The following is a 14,606-nucleotide window of genomic DNA, read 5'->3' as shown; positions in this document are numbered from 1 at the left end:
AAGAAGGAATAAGTAGAATTAACATTGGAACTTACCTTCATACTTGGGAATAGAACTTCTCAGATTGAAAAGTCCCTTTTTGAATTTATCTTAGAATTCATTGTAATCCAAAACTGAATGCAAATAACTATAAAATTCAAAAAAAGATTTTAAATTGATCCCCTGACTACAATGATGTTCAATGAAATGAAACTGATATTTTAAGAAATATGTAAACACTAGAAAATAACATTCAATTAAAAGTACATTGACCACCAAGTCTGGGAGAGACAGGTTAGCAGATTGTTGATCAGGATTTTGTAAGACAGGAATAAGAAGATGATTTTGGAATTTGTGTTTGAATCAAAGTTTTCTTTTGTAGATTTAATTTGGATCCAGAGAAAAAATGCACAGACAGTGTGTTGTGGGAATCCCTGGAGATCGCTCAGCTCAAACATGTGGTGAAGGCGTTACCAGGAGGTTTAGGTAACATAGGCAATTTTATAATATGCAACAGTTATGCAGGGAAGCCACGAACAAAGTGTATGCTTTTATGTTAGCTAACCATCAACAAATTTGAGAATAAATCATCTCTGCTATTCTCCTTTGTTCCTTGTGTTTCTTCAATAGTGTAACTTGATGAGTTGGTTTTACATGTTTCAATTTACTATACACAAACTTTCTAACAATCCATATATTGCAGGTTAAGTACAGGTTTTATTCATTTAGAAAACCAATTCTTTCAAAATAGTATTGTTAAACCTGCCTATTGACTTCACACGTAGAAAGTGAGGACTGCAGATGCTGGAGATCAGAGTCGAGAGTGTGGTGCTGGGAAAGCACAGCAGGTCAGGCAGCATCCCAGGAGCAGGAAAATTGACGTTTCGGGTAAAAGCCCTTCATCAGAAATTAGGCTTGTGAGCCAAGGGGGTGGAGATAAATGGGAGGAGGGTGGAGCTGGGGAGGAGGTAGCTTAGATTTTGATAGGTAGAATAAGGTGGGGGTAATGGTAATAGGTCAGAGAGGAGGGTGGAGCAGATAGATGGGAAGGAAGATTGACAGGTAGAACAGGTCATGAGGATAGTGCTGAAGTTGGATCTGGGAAAAGGTGGGGGAGGGGAAATAAAGAAACTGGTGAAATCCACATTCATGCTGTGTTATTGGAATGTCCCAAGGTGGAAAATGAGGCATTCTTCCTCCAGGCGTTGGGTGCTTAAGGTGTAGCGATAGAGGAGGCCCAGACCTGCATATCCTTGGTGGAGTGAAAGGGGGATAAAAGGTTCTTTTTTTGGAATGGCAGCCGGTGACAAGCGGTGTCCCGCAGGGTTCAGTGTTGGGGCCGCAGCTGTTCACATTATATATTAATGATCTGGATGAAGGGACTGGGGGCATTCAAGCGAAGTTTGCCGATGATACAAAGTTAGGTGGACAGGCAAGTAGTACTGTGGAAGTTGGGAGGCTGCAGAAGGATCTAGACAGTTTGGAAGAGTGGTCCAGGAAATGGCTGATGGAATTCAATGTGAGCAAATGAGAGGTCTTGCACTTTGGAGAAAAGAATACAAGCATGGACTACTTTCTAAACGGTGAGAAAATTCGTAAAGCCAAAGTACAGAGGGATCTGGGAGTGCTAGTTGAGGAATCTCTAAAGGTAAACATGCAGGTTGAGTGCGTGATTAAGAAAGCGAATGCAATGTTGTCAATTATCTCAAGAGGGTTGGAATATAAAAGCGCTGTTGTGCTACTGAGTCATTATAAAGCTCTGTTTCGGCCCCATTTGGAGTACCGTGTCCAGTTTTGGTCCGCACACCTCAGGAAGGACATACTGGCACTGGAGCGAGTCCAGCGGAGAGTAACACGGATGATCCCTGGAATGGTAGGTCTAACGTATGAGGAACGGCTGAGGATCCTGGGATTATATTCATTGGAGTTTAGAAGATTAAGGGGAGATCTAGGCAGAAATTGATAAATTCTTGATGTCACAAGGAATTAAGGGCTATGGGGAGAATGCGGGTAAGTGGAGTTGAAATGCCCATCAGCCATGATTGAATGGCGGAGTGGACTCGATGGGCCGAATGGCCTTACTTCCGCTCCTATGTCTAATGGTCTTATGGTCTTATGTGAGTTGAAGTGTTCGGCCACGTGGCGGTGGGGTTGGTTGGTGCGGGTGTCCTGGAGGTGTTCTCTGAATCACTCTGCAAGTAGGCATCCTATCTCCCCAGTGTAGAGGAGACCACATCAAGAGCAATGGATACAGTAAATGACATGATATGAAAGTGCAGGTAAATCTCTGGCAGATGGTGAAGGCTCTTTGGGGTTTTGGACTCGTTGCGCCCGATTCGGTCCCCTCTACACTTGAGAAACCGGATGCCTACTTGCAGAATACTTCAGAGAACATTTCCGGGACACCCGCACCAACCCCTACCACCCTGTGGCTGAACACTTAAATTCCCCCTCCCACTCCACCAAGGACATGCAGGTCCTGGGCCTGTTCGCCACACCTTAACCACCCGACTCCTAGAAGAAGAATGCCTCATTTTCCAATTTAGGACCCTCCAACCACACGGCATCAATGTGGATTTCACCAGCTTTCTCATTTCCCCTCCTCCCACCTTATCCCAGTTCCAACCTTCCAACTCAGCATCGTCCTCATGACCTGTCCTATCTTTCTATCTTCCTTCCCATCTATCTGGTCCACCCTCCCCTCCGACCTATTACCATTACCCCCACTTGTATCTACCTATTGCACTCAGCAACCTGTCCCCAGCCCAACCCCCTCTCATTTATCTCTCCACTCCCTTGGCTCATAAGCCTAATTTCTGATGAAGGGCTTTTGCCCAAAACATCAATTCTCCTGCTCTTCTGATGCTGCCTGACCTGCTGTGCATTTACAGCACCATACTCTTGACTTTTGAGTTAACCTGTCTGAGCATCTTTATCAATGTCATTACTTCATTCTATCTCTCTCATAAACTGGACAGTGGAGAAGACATTTTTGCATAGGTCTTAAGTTTATATTTTTGATACACAATTAAAATTCTGCTGGCTTAAAGTCTGAAGGTGCAAGCATTTATTGAGCTTTAAGTGCATCTATGGGAAAGAAAAGTTTGGATAAAAGCAGTGCATATGATTGAGTAAATTTGAGTGGGACAGGTATTGTATGAAAGAGATTGCATGTGAGGGGGGGAGAGAAAATGGAGTGAAATTCGTTTTGACAGGTACTGCAAAGTGACCACTAGCAAATTGGCAATCCATTTTATAGTCTGCATGATTTTCTTTTCCAATGAAGCGATCAAAAAGAAAATGCAAAGTAGTTGGAAAAGAGCTATTATTTCAAATATTTTGAGCTACAGTACAATGTGAATTTCACGTCCTCGAAGACTGAATAATTAGTTATAACTATAACAATGAATGTGTTTTTCCAGATGATTTCAAAATTAGATTTTACTTTGGATAAAAGGAAACTGTTTTCATGTTTTTATATTTAGTTCAGAGTGACGGAGAGAGATTTAAAATTGAAGAGTGAGAGAGGAAAAGTAAATGTTTACTGCATCTGTGTTGATGGTGTATAGGAATCTAGATATGATTAATTCAGAGAAGATTTATTTAGTTACCTTTGGTTATCAAAGAACAAAGAAAATTTACATCCCAGGAACCGGCCCTTCGGCACTCCAAGCCTGAGCCAATCCAAATGTATTGTCTAAACGTGTCGGTCAATTCCTGAGCATTTGTATCCCTCTGCTCCCCACCTACGCATGCATCTGTCCAGATGCATCTTAAATAAATCTACCGTGCATGCCTGTACCACCTCTGCTAACATTCCAAATGCCTATCACCCTCTGTGTGAAGTACTTGCCACGTGCATACCCCCTTAAACTTTTCACCTCTCACCTTGAAAGCCTGACATCTCGTTATTGAATCCTTCACCCTGGGGAAAAAGTTTGTCTCTATCCACTCTTCATGATTTTGTAAACCTCAATCAACCTACTCAACCTTTCTTCATAGCTAGCACCTTCCATACCAGGCAATATCCTCGTAAACCCTCTCCAAAGCGTCCACAACCTTTTGGTAATGTGGCGACCATAACTCTACACAGCATTCTAAATGCAGCCGAACCAATGTCTTGTATAATGTCTTTTTAATTCCAATAGATGATGAACAAATAATTTACCTTTTTCCAGGAACTAATTTAATATACTTGCTTTCCGGTGTTGAATTTTTGTGTTGTAATCAGAAAACAAGAATATCTCATTTCTGTCTATACACCCATATTTTCACCTTCTGAATACATGGGTGAGAGGGTTTGCATTTTCTAGCTCTCCAGGCTGTATTGGAGGAGTTTGGATGCCAAAGCAGGCTGGTTAGAAAATCCAACTCTAGAAGTGCTATTTTTCAGACATACAACCATCCCCCTGAGAAAAAAACCTCCAAGTCCAATAGTAAAATGTTAAATCTCCTTTATGTGGTCAAAGAACAGTACAGCAAAGTAACAGCCGTTTTGGCCCATCAAGCATATGCCAATGCATGATGCCTTTCAACGCAGTCCATATCCCCCTCTTTCTGGCCTATTCATGTATCTGCTTCTACCACCTCCTCTGGCAGTGCATTCCAGGCACTTATCACCCCCTGTGTGGGGGGGGGAAAGAAAACTTACCTCGCACACATCCCCTTTAAATTTTCTCCCTTTTACTTTAAACCTATATCCTGAATTAATTGACATTTCTACACTGGGGAAAAAAACTCCAACTATCCATTCTATCCATGCCTCTCATAATTTTGTAAACCTTTATCAGATTGCCCCTCAGCTTCTGATGTTCAAGTGAAAATAAACTGAGTTTGTTCAATCTCTCCTCATAATTAATACACTCCAAACCAGGCAACATTCTTTTCTGGACCCTCTCCAAAGCCTCTATATCCTTCTGGTAGTGTGATGGCCAGAATTGTACCTAATATTCCAAATATGGCCTTCCTAAAGTTCTATACAACTACAACATGACTTGCCAATTTTTGTACTCAGTGCTCCAAATGATGAAGGCAAGCAAGGCATCAGCCTCCTTAACCACCTTATTCACTTGTGTTGCCACTATCGTGGAACTGTGGACCTGTACTCCTTAGTCCCTCTGTATGTTAATGCTTCTAATAGTTCTGTGATTTACTGCATACATCCCTCCTGCATTAGACCTTCCAACATGCATCACTGGATTAAATTCCATCTGCCATTTCTCCAGTCAAATCTCCAGCCTATCTATAAATCTGCTAAATCCTCTGGTAATCCTCCTCAACCGGTCATTCAGTTGTAAACACAATCTTGTTCAGTAGTAACGTAAATAACCTCTTAAAACTGTTAATACAATACACAAGCCCCTCTTGAAGAAAGTGTTATTTTGACTTTTGAAACATACGCATGCATTTATAATTGGCTTAGCCATCAAAACAAACCAAGTTCCAAAAAAGGAATTCTGGATCAGTGGTGCTGGAAGGGCACAGCAGTTCAGGCAGCATCCAAGGAGCTTCGAAATCGACGTTTCGGGCAAAAGCCCTTAAAAGGAAGCTTGAAAAACACTTGGCTTTTTTTTTAAGTCACACCAAATAGCCTATCAATCAAACCAGTCTAAATGCAGGTCACCTTTCTCCTAAGTGAAGATTCCAGACCATTTTTAACTAATTATTTTCTAATTTGTTGCAACTTTACTAGTATTTTATGTTTAGTCTCTTTAAACACAAGTGCAACAGGATCTTGATCAGATTGGCCAATGGGCTGAGAAGTGACAGAGTTTAGTTTAGATAAATGTGAGGTGCTGCAGTTTGGAAATGGAAATCAGAGCAGAACTTATACACTTAATCGTAAGGTCCTGGGGAGTGTTGCTAACAAAGAGACCTTGGAGTGCGGGTTCATTGTCCCTTGAAAGTGAAGTTGCATGTAGATAGGATAGTGAAGATGATGTTTGGTATACTTTCCTTTATTGGTCAGTGCATTGAGTATAGGAGTAAGGAGATCGTGTTGTGGATGTACAGGACATTGGTTAGGTCACGTTTTGAATATTGTGTGCAATTCTGGTCTCCCTCCTATAGAAAGGATGTTGTGAAACTTGAAAGGGCTCAGAATAGATTTACAAGGATGTTGCCAGACCTGGAGGGTTTGAGCAATAGGGAGAGGCTGAATAGGTTGGGGTTGTTTTTCCTGGAGTGTCAAAGATTGAGAGGTGACCATATAGAGGTTTATAAAATCATGAGTGGCATGGAGAGGTTAAATAGACAAGGTCTTTTCCCTGGGATGGGGGAGTTCAGAACTAGAGAGCATAGGTTGAGAGTGAGAAGGGAAAGAATTGAAAGGGACCTAAGGGGCAACTTTTTCACACAGGGTGGTGGGTGCATGGAATGAGCTGGCAGAGGAAGTGGTGGAGGCTGGTACAATTACAACATTTAAAAGGCATCTGGATGGGTATATAAATAGGAAGAGTTTAGAAGGATTTGGGTCAAGTGCTGATAAATGGGACTAGATTAATTTAGGATATCTGGTCAGCATGGACGAATTGGACCGAAGGGTTTGTTTCCATGCTGTACATCTCTATGACTCTAAGTGGGTTTAAGCCCATTCGAAGGCACTTGGTAATTGAGAGATTTGGCATCAGGAAGAGGCACAGGCGTATTATATTCTCACCTTTGTTCAGCAAACTTTCTGTGGTTTTGCTGAGAATGAAATAGGTCAGAGTGGCTACCTGCCTTAACTACGGACAATCATAAATGCAAGGGTGTGCCTAAAGATGAGGACATGCTGGCCAGTTCCCACCTTAAAGAACTGAGCATCAGCCCATACCCACCCGACCCACACCAACACTCCCAACTCTTGTCTAAAACCCTGATTCACATTTTTCAGCTGATGTTCTGTAACAGATTCCTAACATTCATCACGAGTGTTGCAAGTCTCTGCCTCCATTATTTGAATTAAATGGCATCATCTTGACCCCACATACTTTGGCACAATCAGTGCAGGATATCCCTAATGGACACATTCTGACACTTATTATCATGCTTAATATTTGGTCCTTCAAACTAATTTCAATTCTGAAACAATAAATAAGATAGTAGTAATTACAAACATGTTTAGATTGAATAAGGGGGAAAAACCTAATCACCTATGCCTTTTTCACACCATTTCAGAAACATAGGAACCTTTTGGTCTAATTCCATGTAATATGAAAGTTTAGGTAAAAGTTAACTGTCGCAAGAATGATTACCAAGATTCCTATTTTGTTTCTTTTCACGTTTGAATGGTAGATGCTATAGTTACTGAAGGAGGAGAAAATTTTAGCTTGGGTCAGCGTCAACTGTTTTGCTTGGCGAGAGCTTTTGTACGCAAGAGTAGTGTGCTGATCATGGATGAAGCTACAGCCTCAATAGACATGGCAACCGTGAGTACCAAGCTTCAACTTCCACTACTGGATTTTTCAGTGTGAGACTTCACTACAGGGATCTATGATATGGTTTTAGGAATTACATTGTAAAGGTATTTCAAACCTGGAAATTCCAAAGTCTTCCACTCTAACTTTGATAGTATTCAACGGTATCCCCACAAAGATGGTTTAAAGGAGTCAATTAGATCAACATCTGTTCTCGAAAATCTTATGTCTTTCTAATTAGAATTTAAATTGTATCTAGACAAAGAGAATATTTAGATACAGTCAGTACAGATTTAAAAATGGACATTTGTGCCTGTTAGGGATGCAGGATGGATGAGCTAACTAACCATGGCAGTGTGATACAAGAAGCCATTCGAGAGGGAGGAATAAGAATGAATGCAGAGATAGTAGGGAAGAGTACAGTGAGAGAAAATGATACTATTCTCTGCAGCAAACGTGCATGAGTCTAGATGACGGTATTGCCGGCCTAGTGTCATTGGTCTGGGACATCTGCTCAGAGCTGGAGAGGAACTTGCAGTGGGACGGGGAGGATCCAGTCATCAGGTCCATGTCGGTTCCAGAGGAGATTCTGCGTAGTCAGAATGAGGATCTAGTTCTCAAATTAAAAAGCAGAACCTCAAAACATCATCATCTCTGCTTTAGGAACAATGTGCAAATTGGCACAGGGCATAACAGATTAGAGTTGAATACATGGCTGAAAGACTAGTGGGAGAAGTATGTTCAGGTTCGTGATGCACTGGCACGAGAACTGAAGAAAGTGGGAGCTGCACCAATGGGGCAGTAACCACCTGAACTGTACTAGGTCTGATGTTCTTACCAATTTCATAACTAAGGGAGAGGATTAAATGGTGGCAACAAGGGATCACATTTGGGAAGATGTTTGACTTGACCAGCATAATCAGGGCCAAAGAGAAAGGCAGGAAACCATAAACAGATGTGACCCACAAAATCCTAACCAGTAAAACTATAAAAAGACAGGGCTCTTGGTGCAGTGATAGTATCTTTGAGCCAGGCAGCCCTGAGTTCAAGTCACACCTCTTCAAGGGGTGTGTGATAGCATCGCTGAATAGGTTGATTTAGAAAACAGGTAAAACTTATAAAATCCTAACAGGACTAGACAGGGTAGATGTAGGAAGGATGGTCCCAGTGGTGGGGGAGTCCAGGACCAGGGTCACAATCGAATGCTATGGGGTAAACAATTTTAGGACTGAAATAAGGCAAAATTTCTTCACCCAGGGAGTGGTGAGCCTAAGGGATTTGTTACTGCAGAAAGCAATGGAGGCCAAAACATTCTGATTTCCAGAAGGAGATGGATATAACACTTAGGGCTAAGAGATCAAAGGACATAGGAGAGAATCCGGATCCGTCTACTGAGTTGGATAATCAACGATGATCATAATAGATGCAGAGCAGGCTCGAAGGGCCAAATGGTCTAATCCTGCTCCTGTTTTCTATGTTTCTGTGTGACAGGAATGAACATTGGGACAGGAGTATTCTGTTCTGCCATTCAATAAGATCAGGGCTGATCTGTGGCCTAACCCCATATACCTGCTTTGGACCCATTTCTCGATACCTTTGCTTAATAAAAACTTTGTCTATCTTGGATTTAAATTCAACAATTGAATTAGCATTGATTGCCATTTTATGATGAAAACAAGAATACAAAAAGAGTGAACTAACAGATTAGACTAAATTTTGCAAAGAGGTGAAAAGTATAAAACTTTAAGGCTCTTGATCTGAAGGAGCAAATTGCTGCAGGTGCTAGAATCTGTACTGAAAGCAAAAAATGCTGGAAATCACAGTGGATCAGACAACATCCGTGGAGAGAGGGCAAGCTAATGTTTTGTGTCTGGATGACTCTTCTTCAGAGTTCTCTCTCCATAGATGCCACCTGACCCACTGTGATTTCCAGCCTTCTATCTGAATGCATTTAGGATTTGAAACAAATCTGACATTGGAAATAGACATGAATAAGTATGATCTGGAAGCCATTACAGAGACATGGCGGCAAGTTACATGAAGGGTGCAGGACATTTTGGAGTGATGACGAACTAGGAAAAGATGGAGGGTTAGCTGTGTTTGTTAATGGTGGGCATTAACAGAATAGAGAGGAATGACTTAAGTTCAGGAAACCAAGATGTGAAAATACTCTGGGTAGAAATGATAAATGTTAAAGAGAAGTTACTTGTGGAGTAGTATGCAGGGCTCCTAGTAGTAACCACACGGTTGAGAAACACAAAGGAAGAAATAATGAGCTTGTCAGAAAGGAATGACAATCATGGTAGTGTTTAACCAACATATAAACTAGAAAAATCAGAAAGGAAAGGCTATTTCAGAATAGTTTCTTAGAGCAACATATTCCAGAGCTGACCAAAGAGCACTTACAGGCAGATTTTCTAAGAGTGGTCATCTCTCTCACTTTGCCATTCTGTCCCTTCTTTATTAGCAAAAAAACGTGTTCAGTATTTTTGACAACAGATTCTGATCAGGGTTCCTTCAGAAATGGAGAACGTTACTTCCATGCTGACAGTTCTTTTGTAGCATGAACCAACAGGGGGAAGTAAACCACACCCCCTTTTCACAGCAGTCAGCTACTATATTCTGACATTTAAAGCTTTATTACTTCCTGCCTTTCTCTTTGGCCCTGATTCTACAAGTCAGTTTAAAACATCTTACAAATTTGATGTCTTGTCCCCATTCCCTTAGTTATACAATTATCAAGCACAGCCACTTTGACAGCTGCTGTGAAATAGTAAGTTTTCATAAGTGAGTTTGATTTTAGGGTATAGGGAGGGTAGGGTACTGGATGGGTAGGTGGGTAGGATGCTCCTGGGTAGGTAGTGGGTTGCCAGCTGGACAGAGGTAGAATGTTAGGGGTCAGGACGCTAGTTGGTTAGGGAGCAAGATGTTACATGGTTAGGATGCTAGGTGGGAAGGGTGTCAGGGTGGCAAGGTAGCCAGGAAGGTGGTTCAGTGTTTGAGCTGGAAGAAATGGCAGGGAAAAATTTGGTCCAACAGGGAGGCAAGAAGGATAAGTGGGGGAGGGATTGGTACAGCAGGGGATCTGGACCCATGTTAGGAAAGAGGGTTGGGAGTGGATTTGGGGAAGAAGTGTTGTCTGAAGATTAGATCATTGGGATATTGGCTCTGGAGTGGTGGAAGGGATGTCAGGTCTAACCACAGGGTAAGGATGGTGTCTGGTTGTGATGGTGGTGGGGCAAGAGTGGGGAGGAGCAGTGGGGCATTGTCAGGTCTGGCAATGTAGGAAGGTAGTGGTCAGGTCTGGCAGGGCTAAAGGGAGCATGTCTGGTCATGGGAGAAGAGGAGTCTGGCCTGACAGAGGGGCAAGCGGAGTGTCAGGTTTGGGGATAAGAAAGCATGTCTGGCAGTGGGGGAAGGCCGGTAATGTTCAGCCGCAAGGGAAAGGTTCATGGAGCGGGGGTAGGTGGTGTTGGGTTTTAGTGAGGTATCAAATCAGGGTCTGAAGATGGGGGAATATGTAGTCGAAGGATTGTGAGTTAAGTATGTGTCAGTTAAATAGTTACTCAAGGGATAAACAAAGCCTTTTTTATTCCTTTTCTTTTACTATATAGTTTCATCAGCTCCTTCTGAATTGCCCTGATTTAAAGGGAAACTCTGAGGGTCCCAGGCATAGGGAAATTGCCCAGCAGAATGATCAATTTCTTGAGCATTTCCTTTAGAGCCTGCTGTCATGGAGTTCTGTAGGGTCTCCATGTGCAACTAATATCTACACTGGAATAACAACTGTCTAGTCATGAGGAAATCTGGGTCTTGATGTTGTACAATGAGATGGGGTTAGTTTGTGATCTCCAAGTGAAGGCACCCCTATGTAACAGCAATCATAATACCACTTGAGGGAGAGAGAAATGGGTCCAAGATGTTTTTAAATATAAATTTAAACAATGGGAATTTTGCAGGCATGAAAGCATAGCTGGCTAAAGTAAATTGGTGAAGTAAATTAATGGATAAATCAACTAAGATGCAGTGGCACAATTTAAGGGGATATTCAGAAATCACAAGGAAGATAATTTCCAAAGGATAGTCCAACAATCCGTGGTTAACTAGGAATGTCAAATATCAAATTAAAAAGAAAAACCTTATGATTGTGTGGAAAAGGCAGGTGGCATGTCAGAATACTGGACAGAATGCAAAGAAAAACAAAGAATGACCAAACAATTAATAAAGGGATAAATTAGAATGTGAGAGGAAGTTAGACAGAAATATAAAAACAAAGTAAGAGTTTCTATAAACATCTGAGAAAGAAAGGATTTAGCAAAGTGAGTTCTTTGATAAGTTAGATTGGAGGTTTAAATATGGAAAATAAGAAGTCACTGATGAATTGAATAGGTAGTTTGCATTGGTCCTCACTATAGAGGACACAAGAAACTTTCAAGAAGCAATGATAAATTGGAAAATGGAAGAGGGAGGAGCTCAGGAAAAATCACAATCAACAGAAGTAGTGATGAATGAATTGTGGGAGTTTGAGCTGACAAGTACATGGGTATTGATGGGTTTTATGCTAGGGTCTTTAAAAAAGTGGCAAGTGAAATAGTTGTTGACTTGGTTTAATTTTCAAAAACTCTTTTGATTCAACAATGGACTAATTAGATTGGAAAAGAGCAGAAGTGAGTACGTTAGTCAAAAAGGGGGTGCAGAAAGCAGTATGCTTAACATCTGTCAAAGACCAAATATTAGAAACAATTAGTAAAGACATTAAAACAGTACCCTTGGATCAGGAGAAGTCAACATGGTTTTCTGAAAAGGAAATCATATCTGACCAATCTATTGGGGTTTTCTTTGTGAAAGTAACAAATGCTATGGATAAAGGGACGGACAGTACTTAAATTTACAGAAGGCATTTGATAAGTTGCCACATCAAGAGTTATAGCAGAAAATAAAAGCTCATGGTGTAGAGAGTAGCATATTGACCGAGATTAGCTGCCCAATAGAAAGCAAAAAGTTGGTGTAAATTGTTCTTTTTCAGTTTATCAAGATGTAGCAAGCGGTGGGTCACTAGAATTTTAGCTGGGACCTCAACTGTTTACAATGTTTATTAGATGAAGGGACGACAGGCATAATTGCCAAATTTGCTGACAAGATAGGTTGGAACATAGTAGCAGGCATAATTTGAGATATTCAAGATGATAAAAGGTGTGGATAAAATAGACATGGAGTCGATGCTTCCTCTTGTCGGGCGTTCAAGGACAAGAGGTCATATTCTTAGGATAAGAGGTAGCAAATAAGATATGATGAATGGCTGTGGATCCTGGGATTGTATTCATTAGAGTTTAGAAGGTTGAAGGGAGATCTAATAGAAACTTACAAGAGAATGCATGGCTCAGAAAGGGTGGACGCTGGGAAATTGTTTCCATCAGGCAGGGATACTAGGCCTCATGGGCATAGCCTTAGAATTATAGAGTCATAGAGACATAGATGTACAGCATGGAAACAGACCATTTGGTCCAACCCGTCCATGCCGACCAGATATCCCAACCCAATCTAGTCCCACCTGCCACCACCTGGCCCACATCCCTCCAAACCCTTCCTATTCATATACCCATCTAAATGCCTCTTAAATGTTGCAATTGTCCCAGCCTCCACCACTTCCCCTGGCAGCTCATTCCATACCTGTACCACCCTCTGTGAGAAAAAGTTGCCCCTTAGGTCTCTTTTATATCTTTCCCCTTTCACCCTAAACCTATGCCCTCTCGTTCTGGATTCCCTGACCCCGGGGAAAAAACCTTGTCTATTTACCCTATTCATACCCCTCATAACTTTGTAAACCTCTATAAAGTCACCTCTCAGCCTCTGACGCTCCAGGGAAAACAGCCTCTTTCTATAGCTCAAATCCTCCAACCCTGGCAACATCCTTGTAAATCTTTTCTGAACCCTTTCAAGTTTCACAACATCTTTCTGATAGGAAGGGCACCAGAATTGCACACGATATTCCAACAGTGGCCTAATCAATGTCCTGTACAGCCGCAACATGACCTCCCAACTCCTGTACTCAATACTCTGATCAATAAAGGAAAGCATACCAAACCCCTTCTTCACTATCCTATTTATCTGCGACTCCACTTTCAAGGAGCTATGAACCTGCACTCCAAGGTCTCTTTATTCAGCAACACTCCCTAGGACCTTACCATTAAGTGTATGAGTCCTGCTAAGATGTGCTTTCCCAAAATGCAGCACCTCGCATTTATCTGAATTAAACTCCATCTGCCACTTCTCAGCTCATTGGCCCATCTGGCCAAGATCCTGTTGTAATCTGTTGTAATTAGAGGGGGTCAATTTAGAACAGAAATGAGGAGACACTTCTTCAGCCAGAGAGTGGTGGAATTCACTGCCACGGAGTGCAGTGGAGGCCGGAACGTTCAGTGTCTTCGAGGCAGAGATTGATAAATTCTTAATCTCGCAAGGAATGAAGGGGTACAGGGAGAGTGCAGATAAGTGGCATTGAAATGTCCATCAGCCATGATTGAATAGCAGAGTGGACTCGATGGTCCGAATGGCCTTACGTCCACTCCTATTTCTTATGGTCTTATAAATTTAAAACAGAGTTGAGGAGAAACTACTTCTCTCAAAGGGTTGTGAATGTGTGGAATTTGCTACCCCAAAGTGCAATGGATACTGGGAAAGTGAGTAAACTTAAGGAGGAGTTAGACATATTTTTAATTGGTAATGGGTTGAAGGGATATGGGGAGTAGGCAGGAAAATGGGGGTGAGGAGCATATGAGGCATGATCAATAGGGGGAGCAGACTCGATGGGCCAAATAGCCTAATTCTGGTCTTATATTTTATGAACTTATAAAAGGGCATTCAGCCCATCAAGCTTCCATGGTATTCAATTTTTTTTTTCATTTCAAATGTCTTTTCAAATGTCTATTCACCCCTTCCCTATACCACTGTATGCAGGAATGGTGTTGGCACTATGGTGTTGCCTTATGAGGAAAGGTTGAACATGCCAGACTTGTACCTGCTGCAAGAATAGTAAAATATCACTTGATTGAAACATAAGTTCTTGAAGATCCTCGATAGGGTTAATGTAGAGAGTATACTTCCTGTTGTGGAAGAACCTGAAACTGGGATCGCTATTCAAAAATCAGGGCTATCCCCTTTAAAACACAGTTAAGGATATTTTTTAATCTGAGGGTCATAAGCCTCTGAACTCCCTTCCTGAAAATGTAA

General features: G+C 41.6%; 1 protein-coding gene across 8 annotated transcripts in view; it reads left to right on the top strand.

The window, feature by feature from the left end:
- Positions 1–14,606, top strand: part of abcc8 (ATP-binding cassette, sub-family C (CFTR/MRP), member 8) — a 234,343-nt gene that overhangs the window by 209,139 nt on the left and 10,598 nt on the right. For all 8 annotated transcript variants that reach the window (XM_043705957.1, XM_043705956.1, XM_043705955.1 and 5 more), the window contains 2 exons: positions 362–465; positions 7,255–7,388. In XM_043705957.1, the coding sequence (XP_043561892.1) occupies positions 362–465; positions 7,255–7,388 (238 nt within the window). The remainder of the gene's footprint in view (positions 1–361; positions 466–7,254; positions 7,389–14,606) is intronic.

The sequence above is a fragment of the Chiloscyllium plagiosum genome, chromosome 16 (genome assembly GCF_004010195.1).
Source record: "Chiloscyllium plagiosum isolate BGI_BamShark_2017 chromosome 16, ASM401019v2, whole genome shotgun sequence".
NCBI classification, from domain to species: Eukaryota; Metazoa; Chordata; class Chondrichthyes; order Orectolobiformes; family Hemiscylliidae; genus Chiloscyllium; species Chiloscyllium plagiosum.
Note: the sequence above shows the minus strand (reverse complement) of the source record. Positions and strands in the feature narration are given on the sequence as shown.